Source organism: Prunus persica, chromosome G1, assembly GCF_000346465.2.
Source record: "Prunus persica cultivar Lovell chromosome G1, Prunus_persica_NCBIv2, whole genome shotgun sequence".
Classification (NCBI taxonomy): Eukaryota; Viridiplantae; Streptophyta; class Magnoliopsida; order Rosales; family Rosaceae; genus Prunus; species Prunus persica.
In genome coordinates, this window is record NC_034009.1 from 26,483,946 (window position 1) to 26,506,517 (window position 22,572).

At 38.3% G+C, this 22,572-nt stretch overlaps 5 protein-coding genes across 12 annotated transcripts; all 5 read left to right on the top strand.

Moving 5' to 3' along the window:
- LOC18790901 (protein NUCLEAR FUSION DEFECTIVE 6, chloroplastic/mitochondrial) lies at positions 1,574 to 3,755 on the top strand. The gene is made up of 3 exons (XM_007225897.2): positions 1,574 to 1,826; positions 2,286 to 2,404; positions 3,412 to 3,755. Exons 1-3 carry the CDS (start codon positions 1,651 to 1,653, stop codon positions 3,429 to 3,431), a joined length of 315 nt encoding a protein of 104 aa, XP_007225959.1. The 5' UTR covers positions 1,574 to 1,650; the 3' UTR covers positions 3,432 to 3,755.
- Positions 4,006 to 6,850, top strand: LOC18792316. Its single transcript, XM_020554443.1, has 4 exons — positions 4,006 to 5,270; positions 5,410 to 5,613; positions 5,702 to 5,793; positions 5,881 to 6,850. The coding sequence occupies exons 1-4, from the start codon at positions 4,500 to 4,502 to the stop codon at positions 6,605 to 6,607; spliced, it is 1,794 nt and encodes a 597-aa protein (XP_020410032.1). The 5' UTR covers positions 4,006 to 4,499; the 3' UTR covers positions 6,608 to 6,850.
- On the top strand, positions 7,002 to 11,005 carry LOC18790430 (pre-mRNA-processing factor 17). 3 transcript variants are annotated; one of them, XM_020554444.1, is made up of 3 exons: positions 7,003 to 7,169; positions 7,299 to 9,105; positions 10,621 to 11,005. In XM_020554444.1, the coding sequence occupies exons 2-3, from the start codon at positions 7,340 to 7,342 to the stop codon at positions 10,625 to 10,627; spliced, it is 1,773 nt and encodes a 590-aa protein (XP_020410033.1). In that variant the 5' UTR covers positions 7,003 to 7,169; positions 7,299 to 7,339; the 3' UTR covers positions 10,628 to 11,005. The 3 variants fall into 3 exon arrangements, with proteins under 3 accessions (XP_020410034.1, XP_020410033.1, XP_007225616.1); XM_007225554.2 differs by having other exon boundaries at positions 7,278 to 9,105; positions 10,621 to 10,973; XM_020554445.1 differs by lacking the exon at positions 10,621 to 11,005 and having other exon boundaries at positions 7,002 to 9,109.
- Positions 11,373 to 14,353, top strand: LOC18792002 (dual-specificity RNA methyltransferase RlmN). 2 transcript variants are annotated; one of them, XR_002269623.1, is made up of 10 exons: positions 11,373 to 11,713; positions 11,813 to 11,889; positions 11,976 to 12,078; positions 12,229 to 12,326; positions 12,483 to 12,613; positions 12,712 to 12,820; positions 13,019 to 13,210; positions 13,311 to 13,447; positions 13,673 to 14,023; positions 14,085 to 14,353. XR_002269623.1 is itself a non-coding variant. In XM_020554450.1 (9 exons), exons 1-9 carry the CDS (start codon positions 11,470 to 11,472, stop codon positions 13,959 to 13,961), a joined length of 1,380 nt encoding a protein of 459 aa, XP_020410039.1. In that variant the 5' UTR covers positions 11,373 to 11,469; the 3' UTR covers positions 13,962 to 14,353. The 2 variants fall into 2 exon arrangements, 1 of the variants encoding a protein (XP_020410039.1); XM_020554450.1 differs by having other exon boundaries at positions 13,673 to 14,353.
- Positions 14,551 to 20,642, top strand: LOC18789682 (deoxynucleoside triphosphate triphosphohydrolase SAMHD1 homolog). 5 transcript variants are annotated; one of them, XM_020554448.1, is made up of 19 exons: positions 14,556 to 15,050; positions 16,309 to 16,346; positions 16,440 to 16,462; positions 16,791 to 16,897; positions 16,985 to 17,036; positions 17,124 to 17,208; positions 17,493 to 17,583; positions 17,981 to 18,019; positions 18,175 to 18,242; positions 18,356 to 18,418; positions 18,646 to 18,701; positions 18,788 to 18,861; positions 18,964 to 19,056; positions 19,138 to 19,245; positions 19,412 to 19,489; positions 19,596 to 19,687; positions 19,824 to 19,839; positions 20,128 to 20,238; positions 20,327 to 20,642. In XM_020554448.1, exons 1-19 carry the CDS (start codon positions 14,958 to 14,960, stop codon positions 20,459 to 20,461), a joined length of 1,422 nt encoding a protein of 473 aa, XP_020410037.1. In that variant the 5' UTR covers positions 14,556 to 14,957; the 3' UTR covers positions 20,462 to 20,642. The 5 variants fall into 5 exon arrangements, 4 of the variants coding, with proteins under 4 accessions (XP_020410037.1, XP_020410036.1, XP_020410035.1 ...); XM_020554447.1 differs by having other exon boundaries at positions 14,557 to 15,050; positions 19,400 to 19,480; XM_020554446.1 differs by having other exon boundaries at positions 14,558 to 15,050; positions 19,400 to 19,489.

Consider the following 22,572-nt stretch of genomic DNA (forward strand, 5'->3'; position numbering starts at 1 on the left):
TAATGGGACCCAGAAGACTGGGTTGGCCCGTGGGCGAGGTGAGCCCAAGCGCTGGCCCGAGTTTTGCGATGATGTCAACGTGCTCCTTCAAAAAAATTTTACCGTTCACGCGCCAACATTGAAAAAAAATTGACAGGCCCACTACAGTACTGCCAACGGCTAGCTTCCAGTGTCAGGGGCTCTCCAATCAGATTTTTTCCTCCAATCTAACATCAGCTAATTTTTGTGCAATAAAAAAATGAAAAAAAAAATGAAATTTGAAAAAAAAAAATACTGAATTTTTTTTTTCTTCTGTAAATACCAACCAATACTCTTCACTTTTAACACCAAATCCTTATACATTTTCTCCTCCTTCTACTATTATTCACTTTCTACTCAATATTTTTTTCACTTTCAAGTTTTATTTTTGTCTATCATATTATGGCTTCTTCTATTGAAACCAGAGGGGCATGGAGTATGATGGAAGATGTTTTGTTGTGTGAGTGTTGGGTCTAAATTAGTCATTGTCCCGTAACGGGCAATGAGATGAAATTTTGGAATTTGAAGTTTGAAATTTATCTGAAATTTGAAACTTGAAATTTATCTGAAATTGAATCCGAAAATCTATCCGAAAATTTTATCCGATTATGAGATATGAATAGTATTGACACGTAGGAACCCAAAAATCTTATCCGAAAATATTATCCAAATTAATTGTTTATGTAAAAAAAAGTTGTGAGAAAAATAAAAAAATAAATAGTATTTGCCATGGCAAAGGGCAACTGCTGGAAACACACATTGCTTTTTGCAAGGACAACTACTATTCACTTGAATAGTAGCTGCCCTAGTCCCTCCCTTGCCATGGCAAAGGGCAAACTGCTAGAAGTGCTCTAACCTATAAGAGCATGTCCACCCCAAAAGGCAAAGGGTAAGGCAAAAGCAAGGCAATGACTGCTACTATTCACATGAATAGTGGCAGCCTTGCCTTTTTTGGTTTCACCCTAAAAGGCTAGGGCAAGGGCAAGGGCAAGAAAAAAAAAAGAATATGCAACAAAATATAAACAATTTAGAAATTGAATTTTTTTTAACAAAATTGTTATGTATGTATAGGGAAAACATCCATAATTTTTTGGTATTTAAAAAAACAAATTGAATTTTTTTTTCATTTTTTCATTTTTCAATTTTTTTTGCTCGCTGACGTTAGCGCCTTCGGACTGAAGTCCAGGCAAGATCTGTCTTTGGACTTGCCCGGGCTAGTGGGACTCAGAGCTTACCCGAGCTGCTTCTCTTGCGCTGAAAGTCCAAACCCCACTTGGAGGGCCTCTTGTCCTGGCAAAATGGGCTGCGGTGGAGGTGGCCTAACAAGTTTCATTTAATCCAAATTATATTGTGTATCTCTTTATCTCTCTGTTTTTTTATATAATTTTTTTCTCCACGAAGATTCTTCGTTTCATTGCAGTTTTGAAGTTCCAATTTTGGGCCATTATTTAAGCTACGAAGGTTCATTACAAGCCCATTTCTCAGTTATTTGTTGGGCTAAAACAGGCTTTTGATCCATATATGTTGTTAGACTCAGCCCACAAAGTTTCATTGTCTGGGAAATCGGTTCCCGACTTCCAGTCCAGGAAGGAACAAAGAAAGCTTTGAGCTTTGGGAAACAGGAAAATAGACATGGCGGCTAACTGTGCGAGACGAACCCTACAATTTTCTTCATCTTCTGCAAAAACCCTTTTGTGCAGTACACCATCTTCACCTTTCGCCTCCAAAGCTTCTAACCTTATCGAACTTACTGCCGTCAAGTCCACTTCTGCTTCGCGACTCGCTGCTCAGAAGCTCAAGTTATCAAGGTTCGATTACTTTTTTTATACCTTTAATTTTGACATACTTTGGAAATTGATCGCCTGATTCTAGAAGAATGGAAAAGAACGCTGTGACTTGTTTGGCTTCCGAGAAAAGAAAATCTGAATCTTGGGTCTTTTGTGCTCACGGGTTTTTTTTCTCATTCTTTTTAGGTATGTGAAAAATGATAAATGGAACTAGCTCCAACTGATGATAATACTTGTATTAAGCTGATTGAGTTCAGTCTCTTTGTGTCCTTGAATTCCGCAGCTTGAATATTGGTGTTCAATATTTCATTTACTTGTGATAATTGCAAATGTTCACAGCTTTCATTATGACAATGCCTCTAGCTCAGTTCTATTATGTTCATATGTGTGTGTGTGTGTGTGTGTGTGTGATGAACTTGTTCTGCATATTAAACATCATGTGTAAGGAGCCTTTAAAGAATTTTAGTTTCGCACTTTCAGATTTCCTGTGGAGTTGGCTGGTGTGCAGTCATTGATCCCATTGCATAGTGCTACTGCTTCTGCCTTGTTCACTTCGCTCCTGTCTTTGCACAATAACAGCTGGGGATGCCTATCAGAAGGTACTCTTCAAAGTTTACTTTTATTTTCATACAGTGGCTATGTCTGTGTCTTAAGATTTTAAATATCGTTGCACATTATCATTTGAGAATCCATAGCATACTCCATAGCATACCCCTCTTCCATAATCTTTGGCTAATGACATTTTCTGTGGAAACAACGTGAATGGGGTTTTAGTTTATTACCAAGATAAATGTTTGTTACCATGCTATGGATGGAAAGGCTTTTTTTTCTTTTCTTTTATGTTTATTGCAGGAGAGAGAGAGAGAGAGAGAGAGAGAGAGGCAATGCTTAGCCTCTTCATTTATGTGAAACTACCAACTATTACCTCGTCTTTTACTTAGTATCAATCTACTGAGTAGGTAACTTAAGTAATAGAAGATTTTTGTTTTTCCTTTTTTTTATAGACCAGTTGCATCTCATTCATTTTGGATCTAAATGTGAGAGATGTTATCACTTAATTTAACTACCTAGATGAGACCAGAATATCAACATCATTTCTTGCACCAGAAAGCATCTTTCATGCGTGTTCAAATTCTTAGATCTCTCTAAATCTCTCTAATGGAGAGGGAAAAATAATTCTTTAGTGCATTGGATTCAGCAGAATGCCTTGTTAAAAAATTGCTACACCAAAAGAAATATCTAAGAATGCAGTGTTTTTAGAATTCTTCACAGATAATCAGGTGAATTGGGGAGGAAGAGAGAGAAATATCTGGAGGTTGTTATGTTATGTATAGTTAGACTGACATGCCAATTGATTTAATCCATATACTTTTTTTTTTCTGCTTATTCATGGTGTTGGAATTTCCTTCATGAAAACTCCTTGCAACTTTTACTTTTCCAGTGGTTCATTCTCTCATATTGCCCCATTAATAACTGGGTTTGTCACTGACGGGTGATTGCTAACAGAGATTGTCGATAGTACTATCTCACTGAGGCTTGACAAATCATGACTCTATCCTCTAGGTTCCCTTCAATGTCTCACCTTGTACATTGCACCTGTATGCAGGTTTTGCAACTCCTCTATAGCATGGCCAGTGAGCTGCTGTTTCTAGGTACAAGCGAGATCATGAATAGTGGAATTTGTTTCTTTTGCAGCTTTCTGATTGCATTTGAACTTTATTGTAACCTCAAAAAGTAGATGATCGTTTCATTGTTTCTCAAGGTTTTTCAGACTCTAGTTATGATAACCTGAAATTCTGCATATCCCTGGTTAGAAATTTTACACACGAGATCGCGACTATCGTGGTATAAACTCAGGAGTTAGCTCAATAGTGGTTTTGAGACAATTGGTAAATCGAGTTTGATGCTTATTGGTTTCATCGGCAATAAAATTTGCAGTACGTTATTGTATCTTGATGAACAAAACCTCCAACTTTTCGTATAACATTATTGTATGCTTTATAGGGTGCAATTTTCACAGCTAAAAGAAGACTACCGCCAAGAACATTAAAGGATTCTTGATGGACCAAGGATTGTTTTCAACACATTTTCAACCCCTTAATTCTTCCCATTTCATCAATTATTAGCACTCAAACATTTAATATTCTGGACGAGAATTCAAATCAAGTCCAAACAAAAATCAAACAAATATAAACATTAACTTCTTCCAACATTTTTTATTTTATTTTTGAAAACTAGTGAAAAAGGATTTTCTGAGAATCAGATGAAGCGAAATTTGAATCACATGACACGAGCAAGTCGTGATGTTTTTCATCTTGGTGCTGTCAAATATTATTTTTTATTTTAAGAAAAAACATTTATTGAATTTTTCTTATACGCCAATAATTCAGGATCATTACGTGACGCACCGACATAAATGTGACCGTTCGCAACGTTCGAAATTTCTAAAATTTGAAAAAGTTACCTTTTGGTACCTACTTCCCGTTGCCAACGGTCAACTTAAACATCATCCACTTCTTAGTCCCCAACAACAGAGAAAAACCCTCCTCCATCAGAACTAAGAACTATCTTCAGCAATCTTGACTGAGATCTTGGTCGAATTGGGGGGTTTTCTGCCAAAATCGTCACCTGGGTATTCAATTTCCAAGTTCGATCGTCGTTTTGCCTAATTCTTCAACATCGAAAAGGCCAGACATGGCGGCTTTGGCACCGGGAATTCTATTGAAGCTTGTAAATGGAATGAACACAGGGGTCAAGCCCACAAGCGAGCACCGAAACTCGCTTTTGCAGGTCACAGACATTGTCCCTGCAGACCTTGACGAGAAAAGCCTCTGGCCCACGCAAGGCTTCTACATAAAAGTCTCCGATTCTTCTCACTCAATCTATGTCAGCCTTCCCTCTGAACACAATGACTTTGTTCTCAGCAACAAAATGCAACTGGGTCAGTTCATCTACGTCGACAGATTGGAGCCTGGGTCTCCGGTACCGGTCCTTAAAGGCGCAAAACCACTTCCCGGCCGGCACCCTCTGATGGGTACTCCGGAACCTTTAATGGGTCTCAGAAAGAAGGGAGAGAGAAGTGAGACAATGTCCAATTCAAAGACTTCTAGAAGGGGGTCTTGGGGCACAGGGCAAAATGGGGTTGATGTCGGTGTTTCATCTCCCATGGTGTTAAAGCCTGTTCCTTTGGATTTTGATCAGTGTACTCCGATTAAAGAGCGTGGTGGTAGAAATGGGTCCATGTCTCCAATGATTAGGGGGCGAGTGGGAAGAGATGGAGGCTTGAATGGCGGAATCCGGAGTTCGTTTGGTGGTGGACTCTTGGCAAAGATGGCGGGTTCAAAGGGAGGTGAAAGTCCTGCACTGAGGAAAAGTTGTGCTACGCCCTCTATGTCTAAGTTTCCAAGGAGCAGAAGTGTGTGTGACAGAGAGCCAAGGATCCCAATTAGTCCCTTCAACTCAGCTGTAGGTACATTGCTCCTCTTTGTTACATTTTAGTGATTTTACTTTGCTGCAGAAATTGATTTACCCTAATAAAATCAGCCTTTTTCTTTGTTGAAGACTGTTGGATTTTGTTTTCTGAGAATTCAAATTCTTGTTGCAGGAAAAAAAGAAAAGCTCGACTCCACCACCGCGATTACGAAATGCAAGAGTGGCAACTTCACTCAATGTGGCTGGAGATGAACAAAAATCCTCCAACTCAAAGGACACAGCTTCCCCGCCACAACCTCAGCCTGGTAATTTGAGCAATGAAAACAGCACTAGCCTCCCCATGAATTTGCCAGGACGGCTCAGCATGCTTGGCAAAGTAAGTCCTACATCTCCAAGTGTGCCTATCAGATTTTAACCAAAACCAATTTGTTTTGTTCCTCAAGCTGATATCATGTTTTCTGCAGGAAGCTGTGCATCAGAGAGAGACAGCTCAAAAGATTGCCCTTAATGCGCTAAAAGATGCTAAAGCTACCGAGACCTTAGTTAGATCTCTCAAGTATGGCCAATTCCCTCACTTCTGTTGTTTTAGTACATGTAATATTTGTCTGCTCAATTGCTAAGACCAATATGGTTGCTTTTGTAGGATGTTTTCCAACCTGTGCAGAACAGCTAGAGCAGATGCCCCGGCAACCTGCTTTGATAAATTCCTGGAATTCCATCACCAAATTGTCCAAGAAGTGACTGGTATGGTCTCAGTTCAAGCAGCTACTTCAGCTTCTGAGTTGACTCAGACTCCAAAGGTTAAGCAGCAGAAAGACGAAGATCAAGATGAAGACTCTTCAGTCTTAAACGAAATCGTTCACAACTCCATGAACTCAAAATTAACCTTATCGAAGAGAAGGTGCGCCTTGTACAAGTCAGTTGCAGCCATTCCAGAAAGAAACGAACAGAAGACGACTTTTGAGAAGCTCCTGAGGAGCTCTATAAATCAAAAGGCAACTTCAGAAAGAAAAGCACCATCCACTCCACTTGGAAAGCTGAGTCTTGAAACCATTGGTGAGAATGATGAAAACAAGAAACCAGCTTCTACCAGTTTTAGCAGCATAACCAATACAATCAAATTGGGCAAGCAGATTGAAACAGAAGCTGGGAACTGGTTCATGGAGTTTATAGAGAAGGCTCTGGAGACAGGCATGAAGAAAACCAAAGGCACAACAACAGATGGGGATGCAAGGAAAGTACCTCAGTCTCTCATACTTAAGGTGATTAATTGGGTGGAAGTAGAACAAAGCAATAGCAGTAAGCGGCCGGTTCATCCGAAAGCTGCACATGTAGCTCGAAAGTTGAGGATCAAGATGAAGAATCCTTGAACTGTTGAACAACCCACCATGACCTGTATTTTGCTTAGTTAGGAGAACTTCTTATGGCAGGCATTGCTTTTGTGTTGTGAAATTTTTACCATTATTTGGAGATTCTGTTGTTGCATTTGAATCTCTAGTCAGCATGTACTAGTGATATAATTAGGGTTTAATTCTATTGTTAAAAGCGCTACGCATTTGTTGATATAATTATGAATCTCATCATGTACTCAAATAAAAAGTTTAGCTTCATAAAGGCTTAAAGTTGATTGGGGGGGGCAAGAAAATTTGTGAGGGATAAAATGGTCATAACAATTTGATGAGGCTGGAAATACCGATAATAACCTCAGTCTTTTTTCCGAAACGACGGCTACTATGATATCCTTCTCCTATACTAGCTCGTTTTGAAAAAAGACTGAGAGGGTACCTTCTCCTATATTTTCGACAAAAAAAAAAAAAGATATCCTTCTACGAAGTCGATAATTTCCCTCTCTCCCTCTTCGAACACAAACGAAAACCCATAAGATTTGAAGTCCGAACAATAAACCCGTGCTAAGCAAGAGATTTAAATTCGGTGAGTAGCTTTCAGATCCCATTCTCATTGTTCTTTCTTTTAATTTTCGAAGCCTCAAACGAGTGATTTGTTATTTTTGGTGCTTGCCTTTCGAATTCACTAATAAAGTCTCAAATTTTCAACACAAAGACCAAATTCGGGGTTTAGGGTTATCCCTTTTTTTTCTATGAATGGATCTTCTCCGAGCCTACTCTGATCAAAACGACGAAGAATTGAACGAGCCAGAGCAGCAAAACTTAAACCCTAGTTCAACAACATCGTCCCCAGACGCTTCACCGCCTCGGCTCCTCCCCGCCAAATCCGCCGCGCCCAATGTCGACGACACGATGCTGGCCCTGACGGTGGCTGATGGCCAACGGTCTTTGAGTCGGCCAATTGACCCGACCCAACACATCGTCGGCTTCAACCCCACCTACGACCAACTATGGGCCCCAATCTACGGCCCATCTCATCCCTACGCCAAGGACGGCATCGCCCAGGGCATGCGCAACCACAAGCTCGGCTTCGTTGAGGACGCCTCTATTGAACCCTTCGTCTTCGATGAGCAGTACAATACTTTTCACAAGTATGGCTACGCGGCCGACCCATCAGCCTCTGCTGGGTATAATTACGTTGGTGATTTTGAGGCCTTGCAGAAGAATGATGCCGTTTCGGTATATAACATACCCCAACACGAGCAGAAGAAGCGGAAGATAGAGAAGAGGAAGGAATTAGAGGAAGATGAGGGTGTGGATGACGATATGGACCCAGAGGAGGTCCAAAACCCGGCCAGTGATGTGTGGTTGATGAAGAATAAGAAGAGCCCATGGGCAGGCAAGAAGGACGGTCCGCCAACGGAGCTCACAGAGGAGCAGAAGAAGTATGCCGAGGAGTATGCGAAGAAGAAAGGTGAAGAGAGAGGTGGTGGTGATAAGGGTGAGGTTGTAGTTGAAAAAACTACATTTCATGGGAAAGAAGAGAGGGATTATCAGGGCAGGTCTTGGATTGCGCCCCCTAGAGATGCTAAGGCATCTAATGATCACTGTTATATTCCAAAGAGGTTGGTGCACACTTGGAGTGGACACACAAAGGGTGTATCTGCTATTAGATTCTTCCCTAATTACGGGCATTTGATTCTCTCTGCTGGGATGGATACCAAGGTGAAAATTTGGGATGTTTTCAATACTGGTAAGTGTATGAGAACTTACATGGGTCATTCCAAGGCAGTTCGGGATATATGTTTCAATAATGATGGGAGTAAATTTCTGACTGCTAGTTATGATAAGAATATTAAGTACTGGGATACAGAAACCGGGCAAGTGATATCTACATTCTCGACCGGGAAGGTTCCATATGTGGTTAAGCTTAACCCGGATGAGGATAAGCAGAATGTGTTGTTAGCTGGGATGAGTGATAAGAAGATTGTTCAGTGGGATATGAACGAGGGAAAGATCAATCAAGAGTATGATCAACATTTGGGTGCTGTGAATACGATTACATTTGTTGATAATAACCGGAGGTTTGTTACTTCCAGTGATGACAAATCGCTTCGAGTATGGGAGTTTGGGATCCCTGTGGTTATTAAGTATATTAGTGAGCCTCACATGCATTCTATGCCATCAATTTCACTGCATCCCAATTCAAATTGGCTTGCAGCACAAAGTATGGACAATCAGATTCTGATTTATAGCACTAGAGAGAAGTTTCAGCTGAATAAGAAGAAGAGGTTTGCCGGGCATGTCGTTGCTGGGTATGCTTGCCAAGTCAATTTCTCGCCAGATGGACGGTTTGTTATGTCGGGTGATGGTGAAGGTCGATGCTGGTTTTGGGATTGGAAGACATGCAAAGTCTTCAGAACTCTCAAATGTCATGAGGGGGTATGCATTGGGGCTGCATGGCATCCCTTGGAGCAGAGTAAAGTTGCAACATGCGGCTGGGATGGCTTGATTAAGTATTGGTAAGTAAAGGTTCATTTGATAAAACTTTATGCTACTCTGTAATCATTTGTATGTGCAGTGTTTAGTTTTTATTTGTTTGAGTAGTTTCATTTACTTGATGCTAAAGGATGTGCCTGTTTGTTCATCTCTGCTAAACTCTTGCAATTGCCAATGCCGACTTTTGTACTTGGTATCTGATATAGCCTAGTGTAGCTTATAAAGTAGTATGAAGCTAACGTATTTCATGTATTTAGCGAATTAGCTAGATTGCATACTTGACTGTGTTCACATAAGCTCCATTATTTGTGTTTGGGAACCAGAAATGTAGGATTCCTGACCGACATATTTGTGTTTTTCCCCTCCAGAAGAAACTTCCTTTCCTCTATCCACCTTATGAATATATAGGACACATTTTAGGAATTGAGGTGGATTAGAAAGAAAAAATTGAAATATGTCAGTCAGCAAGTCTATCCACCTCAATTCCTACACATTTTAGGAGCAAATTTGCGTACTAGGAATTGAAATCTTTTCTTATGGGGTTGGATTAGAAAGAAAAATTTTGCTCCTCTTGCGACACATTTTAGTAAAATGGAGTTCTCCCCTTTCTTTTTAAATATGGTTGTAGGGATGGGAGGACTTACACTGCCCTTTTTCCTTACACTGTAGGAACTGAAATCTTTTCTTATGGGGATGGATTAGAAAGGGAAAATGTACACTGTCCTTTTTCCTTACTTTTCCATCTTTGACTTAGACTTCACAAGGAACTTGTAGTTATGTATACTTTTTGATTTGTTAATGGTTCCCAGCTGTTTCGTAGGCCTGTAAACTCTTGAGTCTTCATAACTTCTGGTTTAAGAATTTTAGGAGACTTGTGGTCAGATAAGAAGTAGCATGGTAACTATTAGAAGACAAGTTCTAGACTTTCGCATCCCTTTCCTACCTAATTATGCCCTAATGACTTGGGATCAGTTAACTCTCTTTCTTTTGTGTTTGTGCATGTGTGTTTGTCTTTGATTTAATGTCTTTATTTTATCAAACCCAAATGGATGAAGGGTACCAAGCTGAATGGAGCATATTTCTTTTAGCATGCAACGTATTGCACGAAACAAGTTTGCCACATCTCATGTTTGGTAGTTAAACTGAACTTCCATTTCGGCTTTTCTTCTTTCTATTTATGGTGCAATCTTTGCAAAAAAAAGTTCAGAAAGTTGTTCCTTCTTTTCCCATGTATGGGACAAATACTAGGCTAATACAGGGGAGTACTTCACCTTTCCCCTCACCAATCTAGATAGGGGTCAGCAAGCAAAGTGTCACCATCAAAATTAATGGTCGATGCAATCTTGCAATTGATACATTGGTTTCGCACATTTGAGTTATATTACATGGAGGGATATTTTTCACAAAACCAAGATTCTTACTTGCTCTTCATAGTTCATGGAGAACTGTTGCAGCTGCTTACACAAACACACAATGTTTTGCATTCTTCTTTTAATATTGAATTGGTGAGTCTGACTAATCTTCTTGTCTGGATGCAGGGACTAGCAACATTTTAGTTCGGTTTGGACAAGGGTACTATAATTTGATGCACCCATTTCTGCTCAGTATGGGTATGGCACCATTATCGTCTGATGTTGGGGATTTTGCTGGACACAAGGTTACTTATAAGATTGCAGGACAAACCCTATTTATATCTTTATCTTACAATCACCAATATCATCCAGTTATGCTGGATATGTACTTGTACTTGTAACACAAGTTCTTGTTTTTTGTCGTTATTTTTGAAGACTTTTAGAAGTTTAACAAGGGTAATATTTTTGCAAAAGTCTGGTGTACTTGTAGTTCAGAAGACTCAGAGAAATTGACAGCTTCATGGATAGTCTTCTCCTGTCTTATTTGGGCATTGATGGATCTGTATGGTCACCTAACCTATCTTCAATTTTGCCCTAGCAGCAACATTGCATTTGGTGCCATAACATGTTGGAGATATACTTGTTGAAACCTTCGTGGCAGTTTAGAAGCTATATTAATTGTACTCTTTCTAAAGACAATTTGTAGTTTCCCTTGTATCTAAGGTACTAGGTCCAATGCATACAAGAGATAAGAATATTTACCTATACACAAGAGATAAGAATATTTATCTATACACCCAACGCATACAAGTGATAAAAATATTTACATATACACCCGAGATATTAGCCGATTTGGCTGTCTTAAAAAAAAGAATTCTAGTCATCAATATTTCCAGGCCAAAATATAATTAGCACTCAGCAAACAACATAGACCAGTGACTAGTCCTCGAAACGCTGTCGTTTTTAGCCTAGTTAGCGACCTTAAGCCTCTTCCATCCCAGGACCTTACTGGCCACCACTGTCGCGTGGCGAGAGATGGGTCGTATGTGGATGAGACGGATCCTACTCAGACAAAACTCTCTACCTCTGCTGAAGCCTCCCATGGCCTGCTTGTTAACGCCTGCGACACTCCAAAAGCCCATCTCCTCTCCCTTTCTGAAACCATCACCACCAACTCTAGCTCCTCTTGCCTCGTCCCACCGTCGCTCTCTTTCAACAGCAACAGCTTGTTCTCTTCCGGATCCTCTCGTTTCCCTCGATGGAATTTCTTCCTATTTTGGTGAGCATACGTTTGTTTCACTCATCAAGGTCGCTGATTTCTGATTTTTCTACTCTGGGTTCTTCTTCTTTGTTCTGATTTTGGCTGCCTTGTGGTTAGGAGGAGATGACGGCGTTGGAACTTCAAACAAGGGCTTGAAGGTTCTTCTCAAGGGCATGACATACGATGAGCTTGAAGTAATTGTTTTTTATCTCACTAAACTGGCTTCGTACTTTTGCTTGTTAACTGAAATATTTTGCTTATAATTGTAATGCTTCGACAGAAATGGGTTCAGTCTCATGGCTACAGGCCTGGCCAGGCTTTAATGCTATGGAAACGTCTCTATGGGAACGGTATTTGGGCGCATCATAGTGATCAGCTGGAAGGTTTCTCCTCCTACTTTACCTTATTTCTGTTAACCCAATTCCACGCTTCCTCAATACAATCATTTTTAGTAAGCAAATTGTTTTATGTTTCATTCTCTCTTGACGTAATTTGATTTCCGGTCAATGAATTCTCTCTCTCTTGATATGCAGGCTTGAATAAAGATTTTAAGAAGATGTTGAGTGAGAATGCTGAATTCAAGGCATTGTCTTTGAAACAAGTTATTACCGCCGCTGATGGAACTAGGAAGGTACATGAAATCATTTCCTTATGTTTCTGTATTGCTTAACTATCATCTTTTAACTATGTAAAACTACTTTGGGATATATCATATATGGCTTTAGGTCGTTCCTTGTATTTCTTCGAGAACCTTCTGATTGATTATGAAACTCACAGGAGGTTTCAGATTTTGTTCACTTTGGAAGATGGATTGGTGATAGAAACTGTTGTCATACCTTCCGATAGTAGCAGGAATACTGTTTGTGTTTCAAGTCAAGTGGGCTGTGCCATGAATTGTCAGTTCTGCTACACTGGCAGGCAAGTTTTTCATGCTCTGTAATTAAGCTAAGAATTCTATGGTATTTCAATTAGGCCAGATAATTTGAATGTTAGTTCAAAATCATTCCATTTTGCAGGATGGGTTTAAGAAGACATCTGACTGCTGCCGAGATTGTGGAGCAGGCTGTCTTTGCACGGTGCCTGCTTACAAATGAAGTTGGTGACATTACAAATGTTGTATTTATGGTAGGTTAGCAGTTCAGGATACATTTCAAATGGATATGCGTTTTTTCTTTAAGTAGATACAGAAAATCCTAGTTCGCTTTTCCATCAACTACCTGTATTACCACAGCTTGTGCTGATTTAGGTCACTAAAATATAGCTTTGATCTGATAACAGATACTTTCTTCCTCTCTGATAATAGGCTTAAATTTATATTTCTAGGGAATGGGAGAACCACTTCAGAACATTGACAATGTTCTTAAAGCTACAGACATAATGCTGCATGATCAAGGCCTTCATTTCAGTCCTCGCAAGATCACTGTTTCAACAAGTGGGCTTGTCCCCCAGCTGAGGCGTTTCCTCAAAGCATCTAATTGTGCTTTAGCTGTTAGTTTGAATGCAACGACTGATGAGGTATTTCTATTCAGTTATATTTGAACTTGCGAACAATATGTCCATGAAATTAGAACCGCACAGTGGTATGACCTTCCTTACACAAACATTGGAATCGCAGGTCAGAAACTGGATCATGCCAATTAACCGGAAATATAACATAGGCTTGCTTCTTCAGACCCTTAGGGAGGAACTTCGCTTCAAGAATAACTACAAAGTTCTTTTTGAATATGTAATGCTTGCAGGAGTTAATGATAGGTAAATGAAGTTTTATACTTCATGTTGTTTGACTTGAATATTTAATTTCTGAAGTTTCTTTTGTTGCAGTATTTCATGGAATGCAGCATGCTATTATTTTGCAAATCTAGTGCCATTCAAGCTCAAATTATTTGATTAGGATTTGTTCAAAGGAATATTTGTTTGCTCCCAATTAGGGATTCCTTTTCTCTTTCTGGTCTTGAATTTATTCTTGGCATGTTACAGCATTGAGGATGCAAGGAGGCTTGCTGATCTTGTTCGGGGAATTCCATGCAAGATCAATCTTCTCTCATTTAATCCTCATGGCGGATCCCAATTCAGACCAACCAGTGACGAGAAGATGATTGAGTTTCGAAATCTTTTGGCTGAAGCAGGGTGTGTTGTCTTCTTGCGGTCGAGTAGAGGTGATGATCAGATGGCTGCTTGTGGTCAGCTTGGAAATCCTGGTGCAATCCAGGCTCCCTTACTCCGTGTGCCAGAGCAATTCAAAATGGCAATGGAAGTGTCTCTGTGATCCGATCATCTCAACATTATATTCCCAAAGCCTTAGATGAAGCAGAAGCTATGCGTTAATTTTATTACTAGCCTTGGAGCTGTCTCTTCTGGTGCATCGGCGTTGCATCGAACAAACTTGGGGTATCTGGCCTTTTTGGAATTCCTATCTTCCCTCCCCCGTCGTATCACCATGGCCTGCATGTTCAATCTTAGCTCTCTCTTGTATGCATTCACCTCATTGCTGTATCAGCGGGTCTGTGACCAAACTAAGTAGAAAAGCCTGGCTAGGAATAATATTTGATGTCTTCTGCAAACAGTAAATGTAGCTTCTGTGTCGGCGGATGCTAAATTCCTCATTTATGAGTCTTTAAACATTAAAGCCTTAATTAATTCATCGTGTTTTTTCTTTGGTCAAATTCAATTAACCCATGATACATGATATGATAAAGGCAAAAAAAGGTAAAACAATGGTCAACAATTTAATATGGTAAATTCAAGTTTGAAGTCAACGTTCCTGCATGGTAAGAAGTTCGTTAATCCATGTTTAACGTTAAGAAAAGTTCGTTAATCATTTTTCAAACTTAAACTAAGAAGTTCGTTAATCAAGGCTGAGAGGTAACCGCCACAGAACGCTTCATTTCCCCTTTTCTCTTGTAAAAAACAACAAAAAACACGTTTCCAATATTTAAGTAGAGGCAAACGGGCCAGCTGGCCAATATTTAAATTCATAATTGGATCGTTATAGCCACGCGCCGAAGAAAGCCGGTAGAGACACGAAACACTTTTTGGCGGCATCTCTTCCCTCACCACCACCACTCCAAAATTTTTGCAGCTATATAATGTTCCTCCAGCCCTTTCCCTTTGTAATTTTGTATCGTCATTGTAACCAACTCTCCCTCTCTGTTTCTCATACCCTCGCTAGCTATCCAGAGTCGAAATCGTTAGATTTTAGTCTCCGAGCTCCATTGCTCTACTTTTTCTCTGTCAGCGTTCCAAGTTCAGTTGTGAGCCAACAATGAGAGCTACTGCGAACAATGGTGGCTATCGGGATCGGAGATCGATGAAGCATGTTCTGGACAACGTTCATGGATACATCTACCTCGACCCGGTATGAGAAATCAATTTCACCGTTTAACTTCTCTTGCGAATTCGCAATATCGTTTTTGTTTCCGTTTCCTGCTTTGAATTTGTTCCTCGCTCGTAGAAATATAGAATCGTAGTTTAAATTATCAAGTCTATTTGTTTTCGAGCTCTGAATTCGTGGTTGAATTTAATGCGGTGAAACGTTGCAGTTTTGCCTCGTGAACTGTTTGCTTCGGCTAGTAGTTCATAGAAATGCATATTGTATAATTAATCTTATTTTCATATATTTCGAGCTGTTTAATTGCGATTTTAAGTTTAAAGAGATATCGCTATACGCAAGGCTGGATTCAGAAATCGCTATATTAGAGAGCGCTGATTTGTGCTTTGTTTGGTTCCTGTCCCAAAATATTAGGAAATCGTTTGGTGAATTAATACTGGATATCAGCTCGAGCTTGTGAATCGAGGTTTTTATTTTGTTTTTGATCGAGTTATACGCAATGTAATTTTTATTTTGTCAGAAAGTTGTTTTCTGCTTTGGTTTAAGTTTTAGATCAGACAGATGTAGAATTGTTTGGGGAATTTGTAAGTTCAGATGCTTTGGTAAAAAACTGCAAGTGAAGATTTGATATTCTCTGATTGATAATTCGTCAGGGGATTTGAGTAGTTTGGTCTTGAAAAGTTGAATAAATGAGCTGCATAGCCATTCAAATTTTTTGAATAGTTTCTCATGAGTGATAGAACCTTTACTTGACGATTTAAGGACCTAAGGCTGGATTTCTTCGTTTAATTCTTTGAAGGATTTCAAGTCAAAGTTCATACAGAGCATTGAAATTGTTTAATGATAAAGCTCAAAGAAGAAGAAGCAGCTTAAATTCTCAGATTAATAAATTAACAACTGAAATTGAACTTTTGATATATGACGGAAGTCACTAAATCGTAGCAGATCTGGAACAGAGTGTCTTTTACTGAATTTGAGTTAATAAGGAAATGTAATATTGGAAAAGTTTCGAAAAGAAGATGGGGTTGGATTTGAGATCAGCAGCTCAATGATTTATTAGGGCTAATAATTTGAGATCTCATGTTTGATGTGATTTTTAATTTTAAAATTCTCGAGGGAAGTATCTAAAGATGTATTCCTTTCAGATTTACTTCTGCACTTTACGTGCAGTGTGGATTCCCTTCAGAAGTACATTGCATTTAACTTAAAATATTATCTATTGTTCATGGAATTTATGTTACATTATACAATCGTATCAAATGAATCTTTGTATGGTTTGTTGCAGCTATTCTTGCAGTTCATTGACACTGAACAGTTTCAGAGGCAAGTTTGATAAAACTCTATGCAAGGGTCATTTTGTCATTGAGTAAATTTTGGTGTTTCTATTTTTCCTGATAAATTTACTGCCTATTGCAGGCTTCGTGATCTCAAGCAACTTGGTGAGTTGAACTTCACTATATGAATTATCAATAACAAATATTAGATTTATAAGTACCCAGGACACCAAATTTCTAGATATTGATTGTTGTAGATATGCTGACATAGCCTAATAACAGGTACCAGTTTCATTTTGATTGTGACCAATGGGTGTGCATTTGTGTCTATGTGTGTATGCACATACATATGCATTAAATGTACTATATCTATTTATATCCTCAGTCTTAGATCACCTTCTACATTTATCTCAGTAGTTGTTCTACTTATGTATATCTATTGTTGTTCATCACACAAACATCAGGTTTGATTTTAATGTTACTTCCGATCCAGGTCTGACACACATGGTTTACCCTGGGGCTGCACATTCTCGATTTGAGCATTCACTGGGAGTGTATTGGCTGGCTGGTGAAGCTGTCAATAAAGTTAATTTTTACCAAGTAGGAATTTTTCATCACGGCCTAGTCATTCTCATTATGAAACCTATGAATAAGAACTCTTTCCTCTTTCATCTGCCATCCTTGTAGGGCCAGGAGCTTGGAATTGAGGAGTTTGACAGGAACACAGTAAAACTTGCTGGTAATCAGACTGTACCTGCCATAATAAATGCTTTCCTTTAAGTAAGATTGTCCTACGTATCTATTATTTTGTCAAATCTCTTTCTAGGACTACTGCATGATATCGGCCATGGCCCTTTCAGCCACATGTTTGAGCGCGAGTTTCTTCCTCGGGTTCTTGATGGTTACGAATGGTGATTCTTACATTCTTCAAGTGAATTTAGCTCCATTTTTTCTCTATAGTAGAAAGAAGATTGCATTCTACACGGATTTAAACCTTTCTGAAACTAATATTACTGATGTTCTGTTTCGTTTATGACTTTCACATGCAACATGTCCTTATTCTTTAGGTGAGACTTAAGAGCATATTGTGCAACTCAGTAGAGGGAGCTTTATGTTTGTTTGGTGGTTGTAAATCGTATCTGCTTTAGTTAGGATACCTATACAGTTCTGTGGTTGACTTTTTTGTACTTTCTAGGTCTCATGAGGATATGTCTCTGAAGATGATAGACTACATTGTCGACAAGCACTGTATTGATATTGATTCGGCAATCCTCAAGACTGCGAAGGTTAGATTGTCTTTCCATCAACTTTATCTTTAGCTGTTTTTCTTCCAACTGTCAATACTCTGAGAAGAAGTCACTCAAATCCCATCATCTAGGCAGAAAAGATGCAACATTTTCAAACTTTCTGCTACTTGTAGGGAAAAAAATAGCAGGAAGCATTTTTTTTCACTTGTTTAAGGCTGGGCTGAATTCTTTCAGCTTTGATTGCATTCTGGCATCCTTCCTTGTATCCTCATTGATGTCTTCATTTCTTTGCAACTTTTAACTGCTGAGATCACTTCACCTTTTCAAAGTGTCTTTGTTGGCTCAATATGTGCTAACTTGAATGATGGTGGACGTTTGTACAATAATAAGAATGAATTTGGATTTAATATTTTGGGACTGTTATGTATCTTTACAGGAAATGATCCTTGCCAGCTCTGAACATGGGCCACAAAAAGTAAGTTATCATAGAGCTTAAGGTTTAATTTTGAGAATTCTTCAAGTACCTCAGAACATCTTACAAACTTATTTCCCCCCTTAATGTTTGTACTCTATATTGGACTCCTTTAGTCATTTATTCTTAGCCCCTTTTGAAATTTTCTTAAAATGTAGAGCATGACAGAAAAGCATTTCTTGTATGATATTGTTGCAAATGGGCGAACTGAAATAGATGTTGACAAGTAGGTCACTTGATTTCTTTTTATATTTTTGTTTGGCATTCCATGTGGATATTCTATAAATTGCTACTTGTTATCTGACAATACTAAGTGATACATATGCCAATTGTATACAGGTTTGATTACATTGTGCGTGACTCCCGAGCATGCGGTATTGGTTCTGGTTTTCAATTTGAAAGGTATTTATAAAGTAATAATTTCCAGAGGGCTTAAATTCAGTGAAGATCTATGCTTATTGCTTTGGTCGACTCCTCTGTCTAGTACACTAAAATTTGTGACATTTCCATTTCTGCAGAATTTTGAACTTGGTGTATTGTGTTATTTGCACATACTTTTTGGAAACTATACTTTTCCATATCCATACTGCGGCTTTTGACAGAACCTTGTTTGTTGTTCATACTTGCAGGCTGATGGAAACTATGAGAGTGATGGATGATGAGATATGTTATCGCGCTAATGAGTGTCAGTATATCTTGAATATTGTCCTCCCATCACTCTTGCAACATAGTAGTTATGGTTCTGTAAATTTTATTCGATATCTTGGTCAGATCTGACACTCCACAAGCTATTTGCCACTCGTGCTGATCTTCATCGGACTGTGTACACACATCCAAAAGTGAAGGTCCTAGATAGAACCAATAATTTTTAGCTGAAACATCTAAATTATAATGGTACCATATTTGGACTTCTCTGATATGCCTCTAAACATCAAATTCGTTCTCAGGCTATTGAACTCATGGTTGTTGATGCTCTGTGCTATGCAAATGCTGATCTTGGCATTGCAGCTTCAATTCAAAAACCATCTGAATTTTGGAAGGTTTTAAGATCTTTATTAATTAACAGATTTTGATCAAGGCTTTTATCATTATAGCACTAATGTATCCATCTTAAAGTGCAGTTGGATGACTCAATTTTGAAATGGATCGAAACCTCCGATTCTGATAGCCCTAGCCTCAAGGAAGCTAAAAATTTAATCCAACGCATCCGTAAAAGGGATCTGTACCAGGTATCCTAATATGTTCACCTTACTAGAAATGGGGCATGATGTTTTAAACGTTTCAAGTGTCCCAGAATCTTAGCTTGTCCTAGTGTGATTCATTGTTTTGTTAATACAATCTGAAGACTGAAGACGATTTGTAACAATTTTATCTGCGTGGCAGTACTGCAATCAGTTTTCTGTTCCAAAGGACAAGCTAGAGAATTTCAAAGACATCACACCCCAAGATATAATTTGTTCACAGGTTCAAAATGTATTATAAGCTCTCTCTCTCTCTCTCTCTCTCTCTCTCTCTCTCTCTCTCTCTCCTTATACTAGCAAGTAGACACATGATACCTGATGTATAATTTTCCATCCAGAAATCTGGTGGTGTTACACTGAAGGAAGAAGATGTTGCTGTGAGCACTGTCAAAATTGATTTGACTCATGGAAGGATGAACCCTCTTGAACGGTACCTGAAACCAAATCTAATAATGATCATTATCAAGCCACTGTTTGTATTCCTATAATATTGATTGAATTTGCTTTTAGTAATTGAATTTGACAAATAAGTTTATCTTTTTCATGTCTGTACCCTGCTCATTCAGAATCAATTTTTTCAAGGTACAATTCTCCTCTATGGCCTAGATGCTAATATCTTATCAGTCCTCTTTGAAGCTGCTGATCTGAAAATAAAAACTGACAAGTCTCTTAAGCTGTGTGACATAGTGGGAAACAGAACAGCTACCAAAAGATTGATTATTTGGAATAAGATTATTCTCATTTAGCAAATCATCAAATTTAACCTGATTATAGTTTAAAATTCGATGACACTGCTGATATTCAATTGTTCATTTACTATATCTTCATAGTAGTGCATGTTGAATTGACAGACAAGTTGGTTTTTATCAGGATTATGATAGCTCTGAGAAATTTCGAATCCCAGATGATCGCATAAGTCACTTACTTCCCAGATTTTTCCAAGATAGGATAGTGAGGGTGTACGCAAAGAAGCCGGAACTGGTTCGTGCGCTTAATACATGTCGTGCTTGTCATTAAATCATAAACTTAATTGAAGCATATGACTGATGAGTGAGATATAATCATTCAGGTGGAAGCAGTTGCTGAGGCCTTTGAGAACTATCAGGTGAAGACATATGGATGTAAAGCCCAGGTACATGCAACTCCTGATAAAAAGAAGGCACGCAAACAACTGGAATATCAATATCAAACTGACCGTCAGTGACCACAGTGTATATCCATATATCTGACTGTAAAGAAACGTAAACATCCTACCGCATATTATTTTGGATATCAGCAACTTTGTAAATGTACGTATGAATATCTGGAAGCCATGAGAAACTTTGTAAATGTACGTATGAATATCTGGAAGCCATGAGAAAATGTATAAATCCATTAATCGTGTATCTCTCTCGACATGGATATGGTCAATGATGGTTTGACGAAGCTTGTTTACAATTTTTTTTTTTTAATTAGTGGAAGTTTGGAATTGCTTCGAAAATCATGAGTTTTCCCACGTTTTGGTAACAAATACAGGTCGTTTAGATGCGTAACTCTAGTCGTATGGTTCCACAATTTTTTTTTTTTTTTTATGTATCCACATTTCTTCTTCTTCATTTTTTTTTTTTTTTTTGGGAGAAACGAATGCTTGTCCGCAACAGGGGGTGTTAGTTAAAGACTAAAGTGCTGTGTTGTGGCCGCTTTCGAAAGTGAACAGCTTGTCTGCAACAGGGGGATCCTGCATCCCCAAACCCCAAACCCCCACCCACCCCCCCCCCCCCCCCAAACCCCCCCCCCACCCCTCCTCCTCCTCCTCCTCGTCTTTTGCACCTTAACCAATACACTGAAGTCTCATTTGTGTATTTGTTCAAAAAGCTTCCTACTTATGTGAATCATGCGGGCTGTTGTTATTACTGTTAATTAATTACTTGAATTCCTATGATTATTTTCTCTCTTTCATGTTTAATTCTTTTAATGTTTAAAAAATAGTAGTACCGGTTATTCAAGCTAACCTAAATAAAGTTATCCTAAGGAAGTTAAATAGGAAGTAAAGAAAATAATTATAGAAATTTAAGTAATTAAGAAATAATATGAGATAATAAAACCTAAATAAAGTCATATGAAATTATATTTCTTTGAAAAAACAGATTGTAGAGACAATATATATAACAATTACACGGTGTAGCATATAATTACGAAATAACCAGCAACGTGGTGAATAAGCCGCTCAAACAAAGCTGGAAACACCCTGCGTGCGTGCAAGCTTCAACAATTTTCTTTATTTTTCGATTTAGGTAATATCGTCAAAAGTATCGATAAATAGACTATAACTGAAGGGATATGTTTTAAAATATTTTGGTCCATATGATTATAATTATTCCTAAATTCATATTTATATCATCATCAAACTCTTGTTTCTCCTTTTCTATTTTTGAGATCGGCTATGGTAGGATTATGGGCTGCACTTCACCGTTATTAAGTAGCATTACTCTGCTTGGATTTCTTGAATGGAGGGAAAAAGGGAAAGAAAACGTTCAAAATCACAAAAGCATGTCAAAGGGAAATATCAAATGTAAAATGTAAAATTAAAATTTGATGGTTTTTATGGCAATTTGATTGTATTTAATAAAATAAGCAATAGTAAATGAAGAAGGAGAAAGACATGAATAAAATAATAGTAAATTATAGAAAGTGGCATTCTCTATTGGTGCTCATGTAACAAATTTAATAATTAAAAATAAAAATCACACAGTAACAAAACCCAAATAATTACTTGGTGGGCCCTTTGGTTTAAAATGTTAGAAATTAATGCAAATAACGCCTGGAGTTTGGAGCGTTAATTTTGACGTTGTGAAGGGGAGCGACATTCCACCTAGATGTTGGAGTGTTTTTTGCTTATTTTTTCAGCTAATTTGGATTCAACATTGGATTTGACATCTCCAAGGAGATGCTCTAAGAGATTTACAACATATAGAAGGGTGAAAAATAGTCATTTGCCATGGTGGAGAGAAGACGAAAGGACTGAGGAGATAATATGGTGTAAATTTGTATTTTTTTTTTTATAAGAGTTAACATAGTTTAGCTTCAGATAGTTAGAGGGACGTGTGTCAAAATTTTACACAAGGGACAAAAGGGGATATGAAATTTGAGGACAACATATCCCAACCCGTAAAAGTAACACACCAATGTAATCTAAGATTCCATTTGAATGATGTGATTCCAAATTTAAGGGTTTAGATGACTACAAGGTAAAAATATATATATATATATATATATATATTTTAGAGAATTTCAGTTGAGAGTTTATTTGAGGGACATCTTTGTAGAGTCCATCAT